The sequence below is a fragment of the Malaya genurostris genome, chromosome 2 (assembly GCF_030247185.1).
Source record: "Malaya genurostris strain Urasoe2022 chromosome 2, Malgen_1.1, whole genome shotgun sequence".
NCBI lineage: Eukaryota > Metazoa > Arthropoda > Insecta > Diptera > Culicidae > Malaya > Malaya genurostris.
Window position 1 is genome coordinate 5,960,920 of NC_080571.1, and position 23,664 is coordinate 5,984,583.

At 37.8% G+C, this 23,664-nt stretch overlaps 1 protein-coding gene across 4 annotated transcripts in view; it reads left to right on the forward strand.

The window, feature by feature from the left end:
* Window positions 1–23,664, forward strand: part of LOC131431991 (high affinity cationic amino acid transporter 1) — a 116,644-nt gene that overhangs the window by 67,784 nt on the left and 25,196 nt on the right. For 3 of the 4 annotated variants that reach the window (XM_058597999.1, XM_058597998.1, XM_058598000.1), the window contains exons 3-4: window positions 8,887–9,201; window positions 9,314–9,467. In XM_058597999.1, coding sequence (XP_058453982.1) covers window positions 9,076–9,201; window positions 9,314–9,467 — 280 coding nt within the window. In that variant the 5' untranslated portion in view covers window positions 8,887–9,075. The remainder of the gene's footprint in view (window positions 1–8,886; window positions 9,202–9,313; window positions 9,468–23,664) is intronic. The other variant, XM_058598001.1, reaches the window with a different exon arrangement.

The window sequence follows — 23,664 nt, forward strand, 5'->3', positions numbered from 1 at the left end:
TTTGTGAATTTGGTAAAAATTCAAAAATACTAAATTTTGGATTAAAGAGTGAGCAAACTCATTGAAACAGTTATTCCGCGTTTTATTTTATCAACACAATAAATACTCTTTTCGAAATCGACAATCATGTTCCCTCAAAGATAATTAAAGTTTAGTCACTACTATTTTACGTTTAGTCACTGTATTCTACATTTCAATTTTACTGTGCTAAAGATTCCTCAACTAGATATTGCTCTACTCATGTGGATGACATTTTTAAGTATTCTGTTTAGCTATTTTAGTTCTTAATTCAACCTCACGAATATCGTTTTGAGCTCTTTTGCTAGTCGAAGATAATAAGGCATAATAAGGTTTGCTTTTGATATTTTCTTCAGATCGCAGGGGACGAATGAGGCTAATTTGCGACATAATCTATAAAATGCTGTTCTTTCTTTCTTGTTTTTTTATGTATCCAACATATAGTCCAAGCGATTACCATCTTGTTTCCATAGCGAAACTTTCATAGAGAGAAGAAGTGGGCATGAATCGGTATTTGTAGTGTTAATAGGATAGTAGCATGAGCGTCGCAGTGATTCTCTATGATAAGAATCGGGTGCGAGGTTTGTTGAAAAAAAAAGTTCTTGAGGTGTAAAATTTTCAACCTAATAAAAGTTTAACTAGACATTCGATAATTTCATACCATTCGTTACGACGGAGAGTAGTCATCAATTCAGTTTGATTGTTATCTTAATTCCCATTGAAAAAACAGATGTTTAACTGAATGAATTTTGAATTCCGTTACACAAAACAAAAATTGAATTTTACAGGTGACCTCAATCACATACGGTGCAAGTCTTAATTTGTCAAATTACGGAAAATCCCATTTGTATTGACTTAATGTTTGATTGGAATGAATTTAACTGGTTCCGACTGTAGCTAGCATTCGGCTAGCAAGTGTGACTGTATGAATAGGCATCATTTAGCAGGCAAACAAATGTGTGCTTCTGTGGCTCAGTCGGTTAACGGAAGTACTTTGTAATCCAGTGATTCTCGGTTCACGTTGCCGCTGTTGCTGTTAGTTTTTTTTAATGAATTTCATGTCATGGAATTTTCCAATCTACAATATAACATGAACTGCAACGCTCTATTAATGTACATTTTATAAGATGTAAAATCACAAGGTTTTTTCGAGGTGTGTTATATACGAGAGCCGGTTAAACCAAATTTTGTACGTATATAAAGGGTGATTTTTTAAGAGCTTGAGAACTTTTTTAAACAATAAAACGCATAAAATTTGCAAAATCTCATCGGTTCTTTATTTTAAACGTTAGATTGGTACATGACATTTACTTTTTGAAGATAATTTCATTTAAATGTTGACCGCGGCTGCGTCTTAGGTGGTCCATTCGGAAAATCCGCTTTTTTATCGACAAATTTTGTTCAGCGATGAGGCTCATTTCTGGTTGAATGGCTACGTAAATAAGCAAAATTGCCGCATTTGGAGTGAAGAGCAACCAGAAGCCGTTCAAGAACTGCCCATGCATCCCGAAAAATGCACTGTTTGGTGTGGTTTGTACGCTGGTGGAATCATTGGACCGTATTTTTTCAAAGATGCTGTTGGACGCAACGTTACAGTGAATGGCGATCGCTATCGTTCGATGCTAACAAACTTTTTGTTGCCAAAAATGGAAGAACTGAACTTGGTTGACATGTGGTTTCAACAAGATGGCGCTACATGCCACACAGCTCGCGATTCTATGGCCATTTTGAGGGAAAACTTCGGAGAACAATTCATCTCAAGAAATGGACCGGTAAGTTGGCCACCAAGATCATGCGATTTGACGCCTTTAGACTATTTTTTGTGGGGCTACGTCAAGTCTAAAGTCTACAGAAATAAGCCAGTAACTATTCCAGCTTTGGAAGACAACATTTCCGAAGAAATTCGGGCTATTCCGGCCGAAATGCTCGAAAAAGTTGCCCAAAATTGGACTTTCCGAATGGACCACCTAAGACGCAGCCGCGGTCAACATTTAAATGAAATTATCTTCAAAAAGTAAATGTCATGTACCAATCTAACGTTTAAAATAAAGAACCGATGAGATTTTGCAAATTTTATGCGTTTTATTGTTTAAAAAAGTTCTCAAGCTCTTAAAAAATCACCCTTTACTATGAATTTTCGTTTTTAATTATATTCTCGGTGACTTTAAAACCCAAGTTAGCATCTACGTACTATACCCAGTTATTGTCCTACTTTTATTTCAACATTTCTTTACTGAGCAGACAGTAGGAAAGAAAATAGGGCGATGTTTGTAAATGCTTGATTTCGTTGTGAAGCCGGATATAAATGAAATCTTGGTCGACTCAACACCATGCATATAACTCATTAGCATGCGTATAACTTACACTAATGGTTTGGATTTTCTTCTTCATTAAGGAGGAGCGAGGATGTTTTCAGTTGAAGCGAGTTTATTCTTGGAAACTTCTAACCTTGTGAATTATTTGACCATGAATGAATATTAGGTAACTGTAAAGTAGAAATAGAAAATAACTGGAAAAGTTATTCGAAGCGCTTCAGAGAGGTTTGAAATCTGGATCATGAAGGATATGAAGATGTTGCAGAATAGGTGCGTTTTTCGTTCATTGAGCAGCGTTTTATCGTTACTTTTGAGTGTCAGAGAGAAATTGGTCAGAGCAAGTAGTGACGATTTTTCATATTTTCAACTATGGTGCTCCTAATTTGTATGATATTGTATTTTGTCAGTTTCTATCAAGATGTTCATATTGTTCATGCAAGACAAATTTTGTTTATATTGATCAAGTATATTAAGACGAGTTTATAGGAATCAAAAAGAAACCTACAATAAAGCGAACTGTGCTGTTTCGTGGAACGCAGATGTAATTTTAGATGAAATATAACGTATTTCTTTTTCGTCTACCATTGAAATCTATGTTCAAAGCTATCAGTAGCCATTGATCATAGCCATTTTTTTCTCCGTTACCCGAACCGAATGATGGAGAAATAACTGTTTCCTGTGAAAGACTGTGCTTGTAATCGTGGTGGTGAAAGTATGATACAGCATATAGGCAATAAATTTGTCCGTTTGGCTGCTGCTTGATTTAAGACCGGTTGAGTTTCCGCAGATTCGGAATTCTGTAGGGTTCAATTATACTTTCATGTTTAGAGTTCATATTTTGGAACGAAAAAGAATATTTCATCGTATAGTGAAACAAAAAAAAAGTTCTAAACGAGTTGCTTAAAACTTGTAGCTTACCTTTGGGAAAGTATAGAATCGTTTATTTTCCAGAAAGTGTACGTAATTCGTACACTTTTTGTAAAATAAATGCTTCTATACTTTCCCAAAGGTAAGATACAAGTTTTAGGCAACTCATTTAGATCTATTTTTTTGTTTCTCTATACAATGAAATTTTTTTAAATTGTTTTTAATTCAACTTAATAACTAAACTCATATATTTTTTATCGTCAAGTAAGAATTTGTATTTTTCATTGTTAACTTGTTTAATAAAATTGTAAAATGAAATTTCAAAATAGCGAACTAATAATAGGTTTTTGAGTTTTTGAGCCGTTTGTTTTCAGATACCTTAGCATACTCGTTTTGTGAGTATATTACTGGATTGTTTTTTATTGTATTGTGTGCTTAAGACAAATACTTTTATTCGGTTACATTTTATCTTTGACTCATCAGTTCATAACAGTTTATATTGAAGTGCTATGCCACTTAGAAAGTTGTATTTTTTAGTAGAAGTTTTTTGCTTGTGCGGAGACTTCATACTGACGTCTTCATCATCCACATGTGCCGGTTGGAAGGCCAACTACAGATGGCTTATCTGTATAGGTTACCTATATTACAATTGATAAAATACGAAAAGCAATGGCCGATGCTTGCAAAAGAGAAAAGTTTCAATAGATCTGGAAAGTATAATAACATGTAAAGTATAACATATTGTTGGTTAATGGAGACAGAAGGCTAATAGCTGTATAAAATTTTCGAGAAGCACGTTTGGAAGAAATGAATTGTTGGTGCAAAAAGCCATAAAAAAAAGACTGAGAAGTAAATTACACGCCGACCGGAGTTGTGTTTCATCATATCCAGAGTAGTACAATTGACAGAACGATTTTTCCGGAAAGGAGAAAGTCGCGAGTTTGCAACTTGTCTCTGAGGTAACTTTCTAGTGATTTTTTTTTCTAATATTTCATACGTTATTCTTTTTGACTACATCATGCTGAAAGGCTATGCAATCACGGTGTAAACGATTTTCGAATCTAGGCCCGGAGGTCCGACTATTATGTACCAATAGTATTAATTCGTCAAGATCTTAAAATTTGTGAGTGTGTGTGTGTGTGAGTATGTGACAAATAATGCCACTCACTTTTTTCAATATGGCTGAATCGATTTCTATGAATTTAGTTTCATATGAGAGTTCACACGACTACGAAAAATTAATGTTTGACTTCTAACATCATCAGACTTGAAATTTCCGAAATTAAATTTTTAAAAACTGTGACTCATACTGTTTAGAGCCCCTTTTGAATGATGTCCAAATAATTTCACTTCGGCCATACCGGCTACCTGCTTCAGACTCACAAAGCACCGGAAGTAGTGGTCGAAAAATCCAAACTTGCACTCAGATAGATTTCTTTGAGATGGCAAAATCCATTTTCTCAATGTTAGTTTAAGAAAAGTCTCATGGCTCCACTAATGTCGGTTAATTGAAGTAGCCATTCGACTTCCGGACCCGGAGTTATAGTTATAGGAATAATAGTGATAAAACAAAATAGGTTCAAAATTTGTAGATATCGTTAGTTGTTAGTAGGACAATTCCGGACAATTTTTTCCGGATGTAATGAACAGAAGACTCCAGATTGGAATATCGATTTTTAATAGATGATGATTAAGCCGAATTTCACAAGACTATACTTAAATCAATAAAATGGACTGTTATTGGAACCTTCCCAATGAACGACCAAAAAGTTTAAGCCGGGGTAAAATCAAACCAGTTTTAATTCACATAGTGGTGTAATGATGCATTTCTAATATTTCACTTATTTTCATAAATAAATGTGATGTATTCTACAAAATAATTTTCTTTGATTTTTGAAAAACAAAAAGGATTGTCCATAAACTAGTATAACCTACAGAGTGAATCAGTAAAGCTTGCTTCAGATAGAATTGGAACAAAGACAATTGCCGGTATTTCAGTTAATAATAATTGAAAAGAATCTTATTCCACCAGGTCGTCATCTGATTGATGTCTTTGACAACCTTTCCCTTTGCCTTGAGTCTCCTCTTCATGATTGCCCAGTATTATTTGGGTGGGTTAAGGTTTTCCGGAGCAAACTGGACCCCTTTCTCTGCATACCATTCTTGAACGACTTTGCTGTAATGACAGCTTGCCAAATCTGGCCAAAACATTACGGGATGGTCGTGGGATCGAATGAACGGCAGAATTCGTTTTTGGAGACACTTTTTTTTTGGTATAGTTCCGATGTCATTGTCTTATTTGTAACGAAAACTTTTGTTTTTTTGCCACAGCTGCAAATGCTCTGCCATATTATAAATTTTCTTGCAAATTTGTCGGCAAAACACAAATTTAAATTTGGCTTGAACATCCCCCCGAGCCGTTGCCAATTTAAATTTACCCGAAGTCAGCCTTGACATAGGTTTCATCGTCCATCAGAAGACACCCGTCGAACTTGGTCAGTACCTGGTCATATAGTTTCCGAGAACGAATTTTGACCACACTATTCTGTTTTATGGTCCGATTTGGCTATTTGCTAGCTCGATACGACTTGATTCCTTCCCGGAGTCGAGTTCTCCTCACGGTACTATGGGCAGCACCGAATTTTCTGGCCAAATCGCGGTCCGACAGATTAGGATTCCTCTTAATCGTCTTCAAAATCTTACCACGCAGTTTCCGGTCGACAGTTCCACTCCGACGATTGGCTCCCGAATCGTCGTCAATGTTTCCTTATACCATTTGATAACGCGCCATACGGTATTTCTGGGCAATTTCAGCTGTTTAGCAAGCCTAGATGCAGACCACAATGGATTTTCCAAATAACTGTGCACAATTTTTTCCCTTCTTTCGGCATGTTGATTGTTTACAAAGTACAGTCGATTTGCGGAATGTCAAAAATCATACGCGAAGCAGACAAAATTCCCGACACGTGGGCGCCAAGAACTTCCAAATCCGTCCACCAGGAGGGCCACAATATGAGCAAAAGTTTGTTCCAATTCTAAATGAAGCAAGCTTTACTCAGATCGGTTAGGCCATATCTGAGGAAACGAAGTGAGTCCCACTATTGCAGTAAGTCGGTTCGAGAAAAGAGACTGGGATCCATTTTGGAGTCTATGGCAAAATTCGAAAATTAGGAAGGTCGAAATTAATTTGTTTGGCCATCTACTGACAATGACTACCGATTGGAATAGTTTTGAGGCGAGTTTAGAAATTATTAAAATTATTTTACTTCGCGCTTTTAGTGACGGTATAAATATTATAGCACCCTGTAATTCCAGAATCGGGATGTCAATATGGAATTCAATATGGAACTATAAAACCTTCCATTTTAACCCGACTTTGGGCAAATCCGTGAAGCCATCACTGAGTAAAGAGAGTGAGATCCATTTTGGAATCAATAACAGACTATTTCCAGTGCTTCCGGAATCGGAAAACTGGAACCAGGATAACTGGAATCGATTTGTTCGGTTGTCTACTGATAATAGCTACTAATTGGAATAATTTCGAGGCCAGGTTTAAAATAGATTTACGTATTTTGTTTCGCCGCTTTAAGTGGCGATATCAAATTTTTAACATACTTTACCCTATAATTCCAAAACCGATAGTCAGATCCAGGTGAAACTTAGATGTTTTGTTTGGGAGAGACCTTTCATTTGAAGATTGTTGAAATCGGTCACGCCATCTCTGAGAAAAATGAGGAAGTAATACGAAATAAGAATTTTTTCACTCATCACCCTGTATTTATTTATTTATCTACACGTAATCAACAAACAATTAATCAATTATTCCTACTTCTAAGTATGCTAAAAAACTTCGTAATTCCGGAACCAGAAGTCGGATCCAAACTTAGGAACTTTATATGGAGCAATTATACCTTTCATTCGAATCTAAGTTTGTGAGAATCTGTCCAGCCATTTCTGAGAAAAATTGGTGCACCTATTTTCATTTTTCGCACATATCAACCTGTAATTCCGGAACCGGAAGTCGGATTCGAAAAAAATTCTGGAGCTAAATAAGAAAGGTAAAACTAATATTGAATTTTATTCTGTGGAGTTTGCAAAACGGAATGCATCTTTTTAGTTGAATATGGATTCCCAAGAAAACTGGACCGATGTTTACCAACTTAGATTCAAATGATGGGTATTATGGTCAGATTGACAACTGTTTAAATTCATTCGAACCCTACTTCAAACTCTAGAATTTCTAGAAGCTATAACAGTTCCAAACAGCACGAAAGTTGTACGAAATTTAAAAAGGCTTAGTTGCGATTCAAGTCCAAGCGAATTCATTTTGATTATGACGGTTCTTTGTTTGCGGTATCGGCAACAGTGGTTAGAAGATCCCGATAAAATTATTAAAATGGGTGAAAAGTAAAATTTTCCGAATCTGACATATTTTGATGCAAAAAAAAAACCAAAAGTTTTGTCCATTTTGCATCTCATCGCAGGTTATGGAGCATCGAATTCTTCTTGTCAACAATGAAAAAACTCGATGATTTGTTTCTACGTTTCATGATCGTTGATGCTAACTGGGAATATATTCTAGACCTTAGAAAATATATCAGTTTTATATAGCCACAAGTATTTATCTTATTTTATGTGCTCAAAGGCGAAATTATATGTTCAACACATGGGTGAGAAACTTTTCAATTACACTAACTTAAATTGTTTCTAAGAAACACCAAACACTGCATCATACATTTGGAATACCATTTTCGAATTCTGGGTATTTATAGTTTAACCTGTTATTATTAAGGGGAACTGTTGTTGACACTCGAAAAGTTTTTTTTTGTCGAATTTGATGGGATTTCGAACATTCACTTCCACAATCCATTTAATTGCATATTCACGCGAGCTAAATAAGCACATGACACGACACATCAGCTTCGTGGCGTACGGTGCAAATAAATCCATTTCATAGCACCCAATGCCAACATCATATCCGTCGGTTCGTTTTAAAATTAGCATTTTATATCCAGGAGGATAGACTGGAGCACTGAGTGCACAAGGTCGATTTGATTCCATGATTCCGCCGGCAGCCGATGTCAACCACGATTTGTTTCCCTGTTCAAGTAAACTGTGCTATTTATATTTGAGCTGTTTCGACATACGTACATTCCGGATGCAGTTTGTGTCACATCCCTGGAAGAGGATAGGATCCTGTTGGCATTCGTACTTACCATGGGAGATGTCAATAATGCGGAGTGATGCTCGTGTGCGGCGTAATATTGATGCTTGTGTATGATGAGATACTAACTTCAGCTTGCTTTTTCGAATAATTAACATCCGAAGCAAACGTAGCTCGAGAAAGAGAAATGCTTGGTTGATTCTGATCTAACTGAGCTAATAATAAGTAGATGCTAGTTGATTGCGACAGGATTTATCACCCTATATGTAATTAGTAGGCAGATGAATTAATTTTCTTTTGAATGGTATGGCTTTTCAGCGTAGAACTTCGAACAACAGACAAATTTCAAGCAATATTTACACGCCAAATTCATGAACAGTTCTGGTAGTAATGTACACCTGCGTTCGTTATCATGAACAATTTCGAAATCAATAGTACAGTGATTGAAAAAAGCTTCTGGTTGCGTATGTATGCTATGATGTGAAGAATAATATTTCTTTTTTTTCTTGTTTCATTTTGTAGATTGCTCTGAACTATAACATTCGCGCATGTAGCAATTACGCCTTCAAATCATACAGCAACTGGTCGTAGCTGTAGGTCGTCTCAACCGAGTACTATCACCGACACAACTGCAATTACACATATCTGTAGCTACGTCCAACTGCGGATAGCAGCCTCGATCGACAGCACCATAGGTTCCACCGGGCAACGATGAAGTTTTCAATCCCGCTTCCAGGCGGCGGTACCGGACTGACACTATTCTCCAAATTAGTGCGAACCAAGGACCTTCGCAAGCTTCAGGGCGAAGATCCGAGAAGTACAAAGCCAAAATTAACGGTAGGTGTGCTAGAAAAGAACCAGCTTGTACTAGGATCGTGCGGGCCTTCATTGGATGCTAATCGCGAACACTTTCACAATTGAAACAATAATTTATAATTTTTTTTTCAAGAAATGTCTAACCACACTCGACCTAACCTCACTAGGAGTGGGATCGTGCTGTGGCACCGGTATGTATCTAGTGGCCGGTTTGGTAGCGAGAAACATAGCAGGTCCCGGTGTAGTGCTTAGTTTTATCATAGCGGCCATAGCTAGTATATTTTCAGGTAATGATATCATCCAAATTTCTTCATGTGTAACACTACCTAATGATTGCATGTTTGTTAATGTTGCGCACCAGTTTTAATTTTTATTTCTGGTTTCTATCCGACTGATAACGACAGTGTGACTGATGTTAACTACACATCATTCTAGAACAATGATTAGTTAGTTGGACTTTCGGCTCAAATGTTTGGGGATGATTCCGCTAATTTAATATCGAAACACAATAAAATAAAAAAAGAATGTGAAGCTCCTGCACTTTTCGCTTGGGGCACATCTCATAATAGAGTAGGTTGGTTTTTTGAATGAGTATACATACAATATAACTTGCTCACTTATAAATGAAGACATTTCATCAACCTACGTTTCACCGAGTGTCATTTTGACGAAAGAATCCGAAATTTCTTCACAATTAAAATTTGAATTTCCAAAGACAAATGCAGCTCCTCCGCATCGTTTCTGCGAAATGACCCATTCGGCAAAACAGTTTTCTATGACCTTGGTTCAAAGGGCGATTTTCAAAATGACTGCATAGCCTTTTCATATGAGAAAGCCAAAAAGTTATTTTTTAGAAAACGTAGGGGAGAGTGGGGCAGATTCGATCACGTTTTTTCGAACGATTTTTTTTAATGAATCTGATTCATAGATTTTTATAGATAGTGGGGCAGGTTCGATCAGTCTGTGGAGTAAGTTCAATCAATGTACAAACAGTTCTAAGATTATTAGAAAGAACAACTTGAAAAGCATAATATATTACAGATAGTTTCTGTTTTATAGTTCAACTAAACTGCACCATAATGGAAGTCTGAAAATAAAGTATATACCAAGAAAAATAATCGATTCGGTTTACATATCATTTTTGTAAAGTGTAAGGAGTGTATCGAAAATAAGCTATCCACAAATGTTCCTTTCCAATTATGATAAAAAACGATATTTTATTCAAACTAAAAATTGATCCTTTATTGTACGAGGATAAACTTGAGCATAATGAAAACCAGATGAAATTTAAGTTATTAATTCACGAATTTTCGAACTTTTGATCGAACACTCTTCATCAAGTTCCGGACAAGTGTTGCGTCGCATTTTTTGGACGCTTGAGCCCAAATTTTTTTGACTCCTGCATGTTCCCAGCTGCCTTACCAGTCTTCTTGAAGACTCTCTTCACGATTGCCCAGAAACGTTCGATGGGTCGAAGCTGAGGGCAATTTGGTGGATTGATATTTTTCTCAACGAAATGTATACCCTTTTCCGCATGCCAATTGAGAGTGGTTTTGGCATAGTGAGCCGACGCTAAATCCGGCCAAAACAGTGGAGGCAGCAATCTCTTCTGGAGACACTCAGATCGATAGATTTCTGAATTTATAGTTCTGGTAATGCATAAAATGGTTGACTTCAAACCAAAGGAACATATTGCTTGCCATACCAGTACCTTTCGACCAAATTTCTCCACTTGAATCGACCTGTCCGCATCGCTCACATTCTCCCCAACGACGACAGTAAAGTATTGTGGACCTGGAAGGGGTTTTGAGTCCTCCTTTATATAAGTCTCATCGTCCATCAAAACCCATGCATCCGGACACTGCAAAAGATACGAATACAATTTCCGGGCCCTTGTTGCTGCTGGCTTCTTCTGTTCTACACTTTGTCTCGAGATTTTCTACTTCTTGTAGGTCTTCAGGTGATTTCGCCTCTTGATACACTGGATCATTCCGACACTCGTTCCTGCTGTTTTGGCCCAATCACGTATTGACATTGATTTGTTTTTCACGATTAGATATACCACTTTCTGGTCCAGTTTCGGGTTGGAAGAACCGTTTTTTTTCTCTTCCTGGTAGCTCATCCAAAAAATAGTGTTACCCAAACTTATTAAAAATGGTTTTAACACTGGCATGATGAATTCCAAACCGCTTCGCCAATTTTCGCATAGTAATACCCTTCTCACTTAGCCATGTGTCCAGAACCTTAATTTTCAGTACGCGACATTTTGAAAACGCTTAATTTCAACCGCACAAACAAGTAAACAAACGAAGGCTGATAGCCAAACGCACGGCATGCTGTGATCTGAGCATAAAAATCCATCACAAATACATGCGTACAACACAAATGTATGTGGATAGCTTATTTTCGATACACTCCTTAAAACCGATAATTGGATTCATTAGTGTAAAAGTTAGAAATAAACACTCAAACAAAGAAATATCTCCCACAGTTAAGTTGATATAACTTGCCCCATAAAACCTTATCGAACTTACACCACAAGTAATGAACAAATTGCAAATGCTCTTAGAAGTCGATAAAACAAGTATTCACCAAAAGGGTAGTGTAAGAATATAAGGAGATAACAAAAATCTGCAATACTCGTGGGATCTGGTAAACTACTCCCAACATTTTTGATAGGACATTGTAAACAACTTTTCCTACCATTGTGGTAGGAATTCCGATTATATAACGTGTGACATACACGCGCACAATCATTAGAATGTATGAAGTAAGGTTTCCGGTGGAGTAAAATTCCGGCGGGAATTCAATTCAAAAATATTAAAAACATTTTGAAAGATCGCTAGTATTGGTGACTTGTCTCGTGATCGAACCTGGCCCACTCCCCGATACTTTTCATACCGTTACGAAGTGTAAAGATGATTGTTTGAAATGTGTTCCTCGAATTTTTAAAAGCTTGTTTGTAGACAGTACCGCTGGACTGTCAAGGATAAATGCTTGTTCATTTGTGAAGTCACGATAAAAAATCTAGTGCTTTGTTTACTCGTTTATTTCGATATGAATTTGAATATATAAACAAAACTGCTGACGAATTAAGTTAATCTTTGACAGCAATCGGTATTTTTAAAATTTTGGAACGCTGTTTATTCACATGAAACAGAGTGGAATGAAATGATAACCGTCAAACGATGCTCAGTTCATTTTGTGGGATTAAGTCAATTTCGAGTAACCCTAATATTAGATTTTACAAGATGATATCACAAATGAACTCACGATGAATAAAATTCATGTTTGTCTGCTGGCGGTGGTTTATTTACATTCCCATTAGCACGTATTCAAATTAGAATGAACATGTAAACAAACCACCGTCAGATGTCTGATGAGCAAAAATATTTCCCATTACATATACGTAATTTTCGTTCAGGATAGTAATTTATGACATCCTGATAGCCGGCAACGTGAACGTTGCTCTTTATAAACATCAACAGATTTGGGTACTAAATTCAGAATTTTACTGAAAACTGTCTTGAAAACAAAACTAGCCTAATAATTTAGCGTTGAAGTGTAAGTGACTTACACGATGAATATACAGAGAGAATACCAAGGAGAATTTGGTTTTAAAAATGGACGTCACAAATGAACTCGATCAATGAAGTTCACCTTTGACAGCTATCAGTGATTTGTTTACATACTAAATTAGTCATTATTTTTACGTTTCGTCTTTGACTCATCAGTGCAGAGCAGTTCAAATGACGAAAACAAACAAGTTCAAAGACGAAACGTAAAAATAATGAAAACGGTTATGTGCCCTAGCACAAAATTTGGCTAACCCCTAAATGATACTAAATTAGGTTTTGCACGATGACGACACAAATGAACTGCCGATGAATCAAGTTCATGTTTGACATTTGCCGTGTACTTGTTTTGTTATGCCACTGCAAGTTAAAAATTGAAAAAAATGACGAAAAAGTACCTGTTAAAAACGTATTCCACAGTGAAAATAACTAAAAAGATTGCCCTGTATGTGTTTCCAGCATCAAGGAGCGATATATGTACGAATCTGTTGACGACTTGCAATTTTTACATTCGAACGATGAACTTCTGATGAACTTTTAAACTGTAAACAAGTACACGTCGACTGTCAAAAAAAGTTCATTCTGTTAATTTTTGTGAGGTTATGTCAGGTTCGTGCAAAACCTAATTAGGTTTTACACGATGACGACACAAATGAACTGCCGATGAATCAAGTTTATGTTTGACAGCTGCCGTGTGTTTGTTTTGTTTGGTGACTGCAAATTAAAAATTGAAAAATGACGAAAAAGTGCCTTTAAAAAACGTGATACACAGTGAAAAGAACTAAAAAGATTGCCCTGTATGCGTTTCCAGCATCTAGCAGCGATATTTGTGTAAATCTGTTTAGTGTGAGGCGACTTTCAATTTTTCAATTCAAACGATGCAGAGGCTCATCGTTTGAACTTTTCATCTGTAAACAAACACATGGCGACTGTCAAAAAAAAAGTTAATTCTGTTCATTTTGTGAGGTTATGTAATGTTCGTGCAAAACCTAATTACAGGCGTTTAAATCGAAATAAACATATAAACAATCTGCTGTTAAGGATCTAGAGTAAACCAAGTTAACTTGTGTTGGTAATTTGTGTACTACGTACATTTTATTTGGTACATATGTCATAGATCTATGTATTCATATATGCAATGCAACCAGTTTATCAAAGTAGCTTGCACGATTGAGTTTCAAACAATCTTTTTCAAAAATAATTCATTCTCAAATGAATGTTGGGCCTGACTTTTTGGATGAAATATCAGTTTTGATCAATTTTTCACCAACGTTGAATGGAAAATTGCTTACATTAGATTTTAATTCCCTAATAAAAAAGCTAGCAACACTGCTTCAATGCATTTGTATTAGATTGCGCTACACAAAATAAAGAAAGCTAAATATTTTCTGTTATAAAAGCAGTTTTCCGGAAAAATAAAGAGTTTTACGACAGCATTCCATTGCTTTTCGCGTGTTAAATTAAAGGTTAATATTTTGCAGGTTTACTTATAGAAGGTACGTAATAATTTCTTCAAGAGGAAATCCATATAGGAATGTGTTTGTTGCTAATCAAATGTGTTATTGGAAGTAACCTGAATCTGAAATTATTTTTCTCGAGCAGTTTTAAGGAGAACGGAAAAATGTAGGACTATGATTTTCGCTTTTCTTGATTTGCAATTTTAAGCAGGATGAACCGATTGGTTTATTTTTCAACCATATGGAACATTTATTGATTAAAATCAGGAAAAGAAGCGCCGGAATTTGTTTTTACGCATACATTGTTGACATTACTCATACGCTTGCAAAGAGGCTTTGCACCTTAACTACCAAACGATATTACGTTTTTTATCGTGACGACACAAATGAACTTGCAAAGTGTAAAGATGATTGTTTTAGATGTGCTCTTCGATTTTTGTTTAAGCTTGTTTGTAAACAGTACCACTGAACTGTCAAAATGTGTTCATCCGATTGAGGTTAGTAGTGACGGTAAAAAACCTAATTCATTCAGCTCAATGTGTGAGTTATGTACGTGCAAAACCTAACGCGAAACTGTAACTAAAGCATTGGCAATGAATGTTATTTGCGATGGATTTACTTTATTCGGTTTAACGCCGGATCGGTGGGAAAGGAATTAATACGTTGGGTTGGATTAGTGCCAAGATAAAACTATTTCAGTTCACCAACACATTACGAACCGGCTCTCGGATTGTTTACCAAGAACCCTAAAGCTTTTCTTAAGCTTTGATCTGGCTTAGAAATAATCATCGGATATTATAGATACGAAAAGTGTTCGAAAAGATAAAAATCATTGTTACAAAGAATTACTTTTTTGTGTGCCGGAATAGTTTTCATGGAAGTCAACACACTTTTGCATGCGATCGGACCGATTTCGGAAACACTTTTCCCACTTTGAAAAATAAAAAAAAACGTCTCGAATACATGCGTTTTGAATGCATCAAGCAGGTTGTTCAGGTGTCGAAAAATGCTGTGTGCTTATACAATGCAGTTTACAGCATTGAATATCTTGCGTTAATATGAAAAATGAATCGAGACATAAAACAGTTGGTTTGTTCATTGCATACACTCAGAAAAATAATATAGTAACAGTTACCATATAAGAGGGTGAGTTCGACTACGCGAGTATAGTAGTTTTCAACCGACTATGAAATCGAATTGAGATAACAATATGCAAGGTCATTTTTACTATACAGGGATTTAGCAATATAATAGTAATATTAAACAGTATTTAGTATATAGAACCATGTTTAACGTAACAGTAATCGTATCTTATTTTTACATTGTCCTGTTTGTAATAACTAGAGCCATAGTATTTTTGACATTCCACATCTGGTTCTTACAAAACGCAATAAAAACTTAATTTGACAATGGCAAAGGTTAGTCAAACATGCATACATGTTTGAATGTTATATCAAAATTATATTTATTACAATAACACAGAGGTTTAGTTCATTAATACTTTATTTTCAACAAAACTTAACAGTAACTTTACATTGATTTTTTTTATAAATTAATTATAATATTTCTTCAACCTTATGAAAAATCTACTACCAACTATGAAAACGTGGATAGGAGGTCCATCAAACTCATTCGCGTCATTAACAATATTTTCTCTCCTACTATTACTAACTTCAAATGAAGCGAAATGGTGTGCATACCCAAGCACTTGCCATTTGTTACTAACAATAAATAATCGTTTTTCACATATTATGAGCTCTTTTATTTCAAACAGTTGAACATCATATAAGTTTTTCGAAGTAGTCAAAAAAAAACCTTTCTTATACTCAGTACCCTTATAGAAGACTGAACTACAAGAATATAACTGAGTGGAAGACAAATCATAAATATGTTTTAGATTCAAGTAGTTAGCGTTTTCTATGGCGATAGCTTTTTTGAATTTTAATATTGAGGATAAAAAGTTTTGTTGTTTTAAATTATTAGCATAAACTAAACCAGCTTTGCGACAAAGTGTCAAACATATATTTACTCGAGAATTGATATTTCTGCAGTACTGCTTGAAAATTTGATGAAATGCCTCGAATCTGAAACACCAAATATTTCGAAGAGGCCCAACGTATTCAATAGAACTTGGGTAATGTAAAATAATGTGGTGCTTTGGTTTTAGCTTAGCGTTAAACAGTTTCATATATAATGTGTGATGGTAAATAATTTGTTCTTGTAACGCATTCAAAATTTCAATTGTGTAGGATGGTAATAGAACCAAGTCTACTAACTCGACCAATGAACAGGTAAAGTCCCATATTCTATCATTCTCCGGAAACAATCCACCAAATATTATGGGGAAATAATGAATAAACTCCATCATTTCACATGCTGTCATTTTAAATGCGACCCTGGATATTTTTTTTTTTTTTTTATTCAATAATATATATTAAGGCACACTGCGTTAAGCTATAAGATGCCGAGGGCATTAATTTTACCACTTAAAATTAAAGTAATTTCTTCTATTTCGTGATGTGATTTCGAGGAGATCAGATTCCAAGGATGTAGTCTCCAACTAGTCATCGGCAGCGTCTGGTCGGTTGGAACTTGTACGCTGAATTATCCTGGTGACGTTGGTACGCATCGATGGTTTTTCGTATTCTTTCGTGTGGGTCCGCGGGAAACACCCCCGGGCAGTTAGAACCCGGCGGGTGGCCCGCGCGTTGATCATCGTCTGGAAGGAGTGAAACAGGGAGAAATAAATGTTGTTGGAACAAGGGATAAGAAAGTGAAGTTACTTAGCTCAGCGAAAAGATCTTATTAGTTCACGTCGAGATAGTGAAAAGACGAAAGAAGGGGGAGCAAAACAAAATTAGTGTCAGCACAAAGATCTTGTTAGTTCCGAAGAAGATGGTGAACAGATGTTGGATGAGGTGTTGCGAGCGGATGTTAGGATCGAGGTTGAACTGAAATATCATCGGGGGATAAGTGAAGACTTTCTAAGGAATACTAGCTCATTTTGCAAAAAAGCAAGATTTCGTTTCGCTTTTATTTCATTGGCTTAAACATCCACGTGGAATGGGATAAAGGTTTCTGAGAGAACACAGATCAGACTTGTACGTTGATGATTTTTATGAACTGGTATAAGAGTGACATATAGGGAAGGTCTCGATGAGCCAACACGTCTCGTACTGGAACCCCAGGTGATATACCTCGGGCCCGAAGGGAGTCCATTAGCTGCGATCTGGCGCCACAATACTCGGTACATGCCCAGACAATATGTTCGATGTCGTGATAACCCTTACCGCAAGTGCATAGACCGCTCTCCACGAGGCCGATACGCCGGAGGTGTGCATCCAAGGTGTTATGATTAGACATGAGCCGGGACATCACACGAATGAAATCACGACCCACATTCATCCCTCTGAACCAAGGTTTCGTCGATACCTTCGGGATAATGGAGTGTAACCATCGTCCCAGCTCCCCATTACTCCATGAAGTTTGCCAACTTTCGAGAGTCCTTCGACGAGATATACTGAAAAATTCGTTGAAGCAAATTGGTCTTTCGTAAATTTCACCATTTAATGCGCCCGCCTTGGCCAATGAGTCTGCCTTTTCATTGCCCGGAATGGAACAATGCGAAGGGACCCAGACTAACGATATTGAATAAGACCGTTCAGATAAAGTTCTCAAATGTTCCCGTATTTTCCCCAGGAAATATGGGGGATACTTTCCTGGCTTCATTGCCCGGAGAGCTTCTATTGAGCTTAGACTGTCCGTGACAATGAAGTAATGGTCTTTGGGCAAGGTTTCAATGATCTCGAGGGTGTACTGAATAGCAGCTAATTCTGCGACGTAAACTGAAGCCGGATCACTGAGTTTGTAAGAAGCGGTGATGTTCTGATTGAAGATACCGAAGCCTGTGGACCCGTTGAGATTTGATCCGTCAGTGTAAAACATTTTTTCACAGTCGACTGCTCTAAACTTATTGTAAAAAATATTAGGGGTCACTTGAGGGCGTATGTAACCCGGAATCCCACGAATCTCTTCTCTCATGGATGTGTCGAAAAACACAGTAGAATCAGAAGTATCCAACAAATGAGCACGGTTGAAAGCAAACGAAGAAGGATTAATATTCTGGGCCATGTAATCAAAATACAAGGACATAAAACGGGTCTGAGAATTAAGCTCGATAAGCCTTTCGAAGTTTTCAATCACCATCGGATTCAAGATATCGCATCGGATTAGCAATCGATATGAGAGATCCCAGAATCGGTTTTTCAATGGTAAGACGCCCGCGAGCACTTCGAGACTCATCGTATGAGTCGACTGCATGCAACCTAAGGCAATACGCAAACAACGATACTGAATTCTTTCCAGCTTGATAAAATGGGTGTTCGCCGCGGATCGGAAGCAGAAGCATCCGTATTCCATTACGGACAATATCGTTGTTTGGTACAGCCTGATCAGGTCTCCTGGGTGGGCACCCCACCATGATCCAGTTATTGTACGAAGAAAGTTGATTCTCTGATGGCATTTCTGTTTCAGATACCTAATATGACATCCCCAGGTACCTTTTGAGTCGAACCAGACCCCGAGATATTTAAATGTGAAGACCTGAGCTATGGTTCCACCCCCTAGTTGAAGCTGTAATTGTGCTGGTTCTCGCTTCCTCGAAAATACAACCAGCTCAGTTTTCTCCGTAGAGAACTCGATACCCATTTGAAGAGCCCATGTCGACAAGTTGTCGAGGGTATCTTGCAGTGGTCCTTGGAGATCGGCAGCTTTGGGTCCTATAATAGACACAACGCTGTCGTCGGCAAGTTGTCTTAGCGTGCAAGATGTGTTGATACATTCATCGATATTACTTACGTAAAAATTGTATAAAAGGGGGCTTAAGCATGAGCCCTGAGGAAGACCCATGTAGCTGAATCGTATTGTCGACAAATCACCATGCGCGAAGTACATGTGTTTCTCAGCCAATAGATTATACAAAAAGTTATTCAAAATCGGTGAAAGACCATGCTGATGCAGCTTCTCACATAAGATATTTATAGAAACCGAGTCAAAAGCCCCCTTGATGTCTATGAAAACTGATGCCATTTGTTCTTTACGAGCAAATGCCATTTGAATTTCTGTTGTGAGCAACGCATGACAATCGTTCGTTCCTTTGCCTTTGCGGAAACCAAATTGTGTATCTGAAAGCAAGCCATTAGTCTCGACCCAATTGTCTAAACGAAAGAGAATCATTTTTTCAAACAACTTCCGGATGCAGGAGAGCATAGCAATCGGCCGATACGAATTGTGATCGGAGGCTGGTTTCCCAGGTTTTTGAATGGCGATAACTCTCACTTGTCTCCAGTCATGAGGGACAATATTACCCTCGAGGAACTTGTTGAATATATTCAACAAGCGCCTTTTGGCAGAGTCAGGCAGATTTTTCAACAAGTTGAATTTAATTCTGTCTAGCCCCGGGGCTTTATTGTTACATGACAGAAGCGCAAGTGAGAGCTCTACCATCGAAAACGGTGTTTCGTTTGTATTCGATATCGCGACGCGGGAGATCTTCTGTTCCGGAACAGAATCGGGGCATACTTTTTTAGCGAAATCGAATATCCAGCTGTTAGAATATTCCTCGCTTTCGTTCGTCGTGTTTTGGTTACGCATTCGTCGAGCAGTGTTCCAAAGAGTGCTCATCGATGTTTCTTTTGTTAATCCGTCAACAAACCGTCGCCAATAACCTAGTTTCTTTGCTTTAACTAAGTTCTTCATTCGCTTGTCTAGCGCCGTGTAATTCCGATAATTATCAGATGTTCCGTTTTTTCTGAATTGTTTGAATGCTAGAGATCTTTCAGCGTTCAGAGATGAGCACTCTTTGTCCCACCACGGGTTGGGAGGACGGATGTTAGTTTTCGCGCCGGGTACACGTTTCGTCTGAGCTTGAATCGCGGAGTCGAGAATCAAGCCAGCCAAAAACGTGTACTCTTCCTCCGGAGGAAGTTCTTGTGTTGTTTCTAGTTTCTCAGATATTAAGATTGCGTAGCATTTCCAATCAATATTTCGTGTGAGGTCATACGAAACATTGATTGTCTCCAATGGTCTCAATCCCTTGGCGACTGAAATTACGATAGGTAGATGATCGCTACCATGGGGATCAGGGATTGCCTCCCACTTGCAATCTAGTCGTAACGAGGTCGAGCAAAGGGATAAATCCAGCGCACTTGGTCTTGCTGGTGGTGCAGGAATCCGTGTCATTTCTCCCGTATTCAAGATTGTCATATTGAAGTTGTCGCAAATATCATGGATCATAGCTGATCTGTTGTCATCATGAAGACAACCCCATCCCATACCGTGAGAGTTGAAGTCTCCTAAAACTAACGTCGGCGCAGGAAGAAGTTGCATGATATCGCTGAGCCATTGGAACCCAACCGAGACTCTTGGGGGAATGTAAATGGAAGCAATGCAAAGGTCCTTGCCTTTGATTGTGATATGACATGCGACCACTTCAATACCTGGTATCGAGGGGAGGTTAATTCGATAGAAAGAATAGCACTTTTTGATCCCCAAAAGTACTCCTCCGTAGGGGTTATCTCGATCCAAGCGAATAATGTTAAAATCGTGGAAGTTGAGGGAAATATTTGAAGTCAACCAGGTTTCACATAATGCAAACGCGTCACATTTCACACTATTTATTAAAATTTTGAAGGAATCAATTTTCGGGATAATACTTCTGCAATTCCACTGTAAGACAGTGATTGAATCCTCAACCCCGTTCGATGAGTTAGCCATCGAAGGATACAATCACTGAAAGGAGGGGCCATGTAGCAGTCAACTGCTTCAAAAATGTTCTAACTGTTGGCATAAATGTCATAATCATACTTTTAAGAGGATCAGTAATATTGAAGGTTCTGAAAATCCAGTCCACAATATCAGAGAATTTCAGTAGTCCAGCACTTGATTGATTGTCTAGTTGAATTTTGGGGGTACTGGGGGTGTTTGTTGTACCAGGAAGTGATGGAAATTCTTGGTCTGATCTTAAGTTTGCCAGACCAGGAGCCTTTTGCTTCGGTTTCTGTGAAGCACTTCCCCGTGTTGTAACTTTGTTGATCCCCGCAGAGGACACCCTTGGGCCTTTACAAGGCAGTTTAGGAGATGAGGTTGGCTTTCTTTTCCTAGAACCGCTAGGCATAGCAAAGGATGTTCCCTCTTGAGGGTCATCGGAGTCAATCTCGTCAGAAGGCAAACAATCATAAAGGTTTACCGATTCGACAGGTGTCATGGCGTTCTTCAGCATCTCTGCGAAGGTGCGCTTGGAGCGTTCTTTAAGAGATCGCTTCAATTTTTCCCCGCGCAGTTTGTATGTGGGGCATGAACTCAATTCATGTGGATTTTCCCCACAGTAAAGGCACTTTTCAGCTTTTTTACCGCAGGAATCATCCGCATGGTCCCCCCCACATTTGATGCATCTCTGTTTATTGCCGCAATAGGTGGCTGTATGGCCCAACTGCTTGCAGTTGGTGCAATTCATCACCCGCGGCACAAAAAGTCGAACCGGTAAGCGAACTCTGTCCAGAAGGATGAAGTTAGGAAGAACTGATCCAGCAAAAGTCACTCGAAACGAGCCTGATGGAGAATATGTTTTTGTATTATCCTCTGCAATTTTTATTGAATTCAATTGCTTGCAGTCCAATATTTTTACCTTCTGAAGTGTAGGGTCCCTGAAACAACCAACCCCATGCTTCAGAAGATCTTCGCAATTCAGGCTCGCTTCCGTGACCACGCCGTCAATTTCTACTTCTCGCGCTGGTATGTAGACTCGATAGCTCCGTGTAAAAGCATCGTGGCGAGCGATCTTATTCGCCTGCTCTATAGTTTTTACGACCACTTTCAATTTCTTTGCTCGAACCTTTGTTATCTGAATCACGTCCGGATAATGTTTAGCCAGTTCGCGCGATATTTGCATCAAATTAAGCGGTTCATCTTTTTTGGACCGGAAATATACCACATAAGGCCCAGCAGAACCGATCGGCCACACGCGAGTACGAGGGGGATTGTCAGAGGAAGGAAGATCATTTTGGTCTTCTATAAAATCCATATTGATGAGGGGTTTGCCATTTGAGGGGGAAAGGCCTCCACCCTCGCTCATAATAAGGTGAAGGAGACGCTTCACAAAAATATGCTAGCGAGAAGGAAAGATAGAACAAATAATATAATAATACTTAGCTTGTATCACTTCAAGGGTAGCAAAATGATCGTCCCTGCAGCTGGTATGCAGAAAACTTCTCAACACAGCTACCAATGAACGCTGACCACGTGTTTGGTTTTACGATGGCGGTAGATGCTAAGCAGTATCTTCAGACACACTCTCACTATCACACAAGTCTTCACTGCACATACACAGTATAGCCGATGGCAATCAGTTTACGCCTGGAAGGCTAAGTCCGAGCTGGCTACCGTCCGGGAGGCAGAGCTCGACCTTGGCAGCCAATATGGAAATGCGTTGCTGTAAGCACGTGTTATCACAACGACTTTTGTGGTATCGAAAAATGCACTTTTTATCCGTACAACGGATCGAATTGCACTAGATCGGGATGGGTTAGCTTTGATCCTATACACTGGCACTGAAATTACCCGTAACAAACAATCGCAATCTACAAATAGGCACTCTACAGAAAACACTTGGGGAGATTCTACCGAAGCGACCGATTACAACGAGTGTTCGATACGAAGTGACCCTGGATATTTGTTGTCGAGTAATTTTACGAAATTTAGTTTTTCTCGTAGTACCAAACTTGAATGCTTGAATTGTGCGATTGATTTTTTTCAGAGAAATTTTCAAATTTTTGATCATGTATTCAAAAATATTGGATAAATCGTAACTACAGATACCATGAGAGAAAAAATCATGCATAATATCAACTGCTTTGTTATTGACAACGTGGAAGTATTTTAATCTATTGAAATCCGATGGTTCTTTAATTCCATATACTATGAAATCTGTATTTTTATCATTATTATAATTTTCAATAGTTCTCAACGAAGTTTCATCTAAGTGGACTTTTTTTTGAGTTTGATATTTATCTGTTCTACAAAATCTGCAAAATAACATTGCACTGAATGATGGCGCAAAGCCAGTTAATGTATTAATACCCAAATTGTCACCTAGGACATTGATTAGTACAAAATATACCTTATGTATTTTCTCATCAACATATAAATCTAATCCATCTTGTTCTAACTCAATCATGATATCTATCAACTCTTTGAGCGCATTTGATGGTCCGATTTGTGACATCACACTAGTATTGATAAATCCTGCAACAAAAATATTCTGCAGACGTGAACGATTATATGAAGGTATTGTTGGAAAGCTATAATAGAGTCCACAAACTTTATGTTTTCCTGAATGAGCGCCGATGGCGTCATTTAGTTCCACATCATCCGAAAACAGATAAAGTGTTATAACC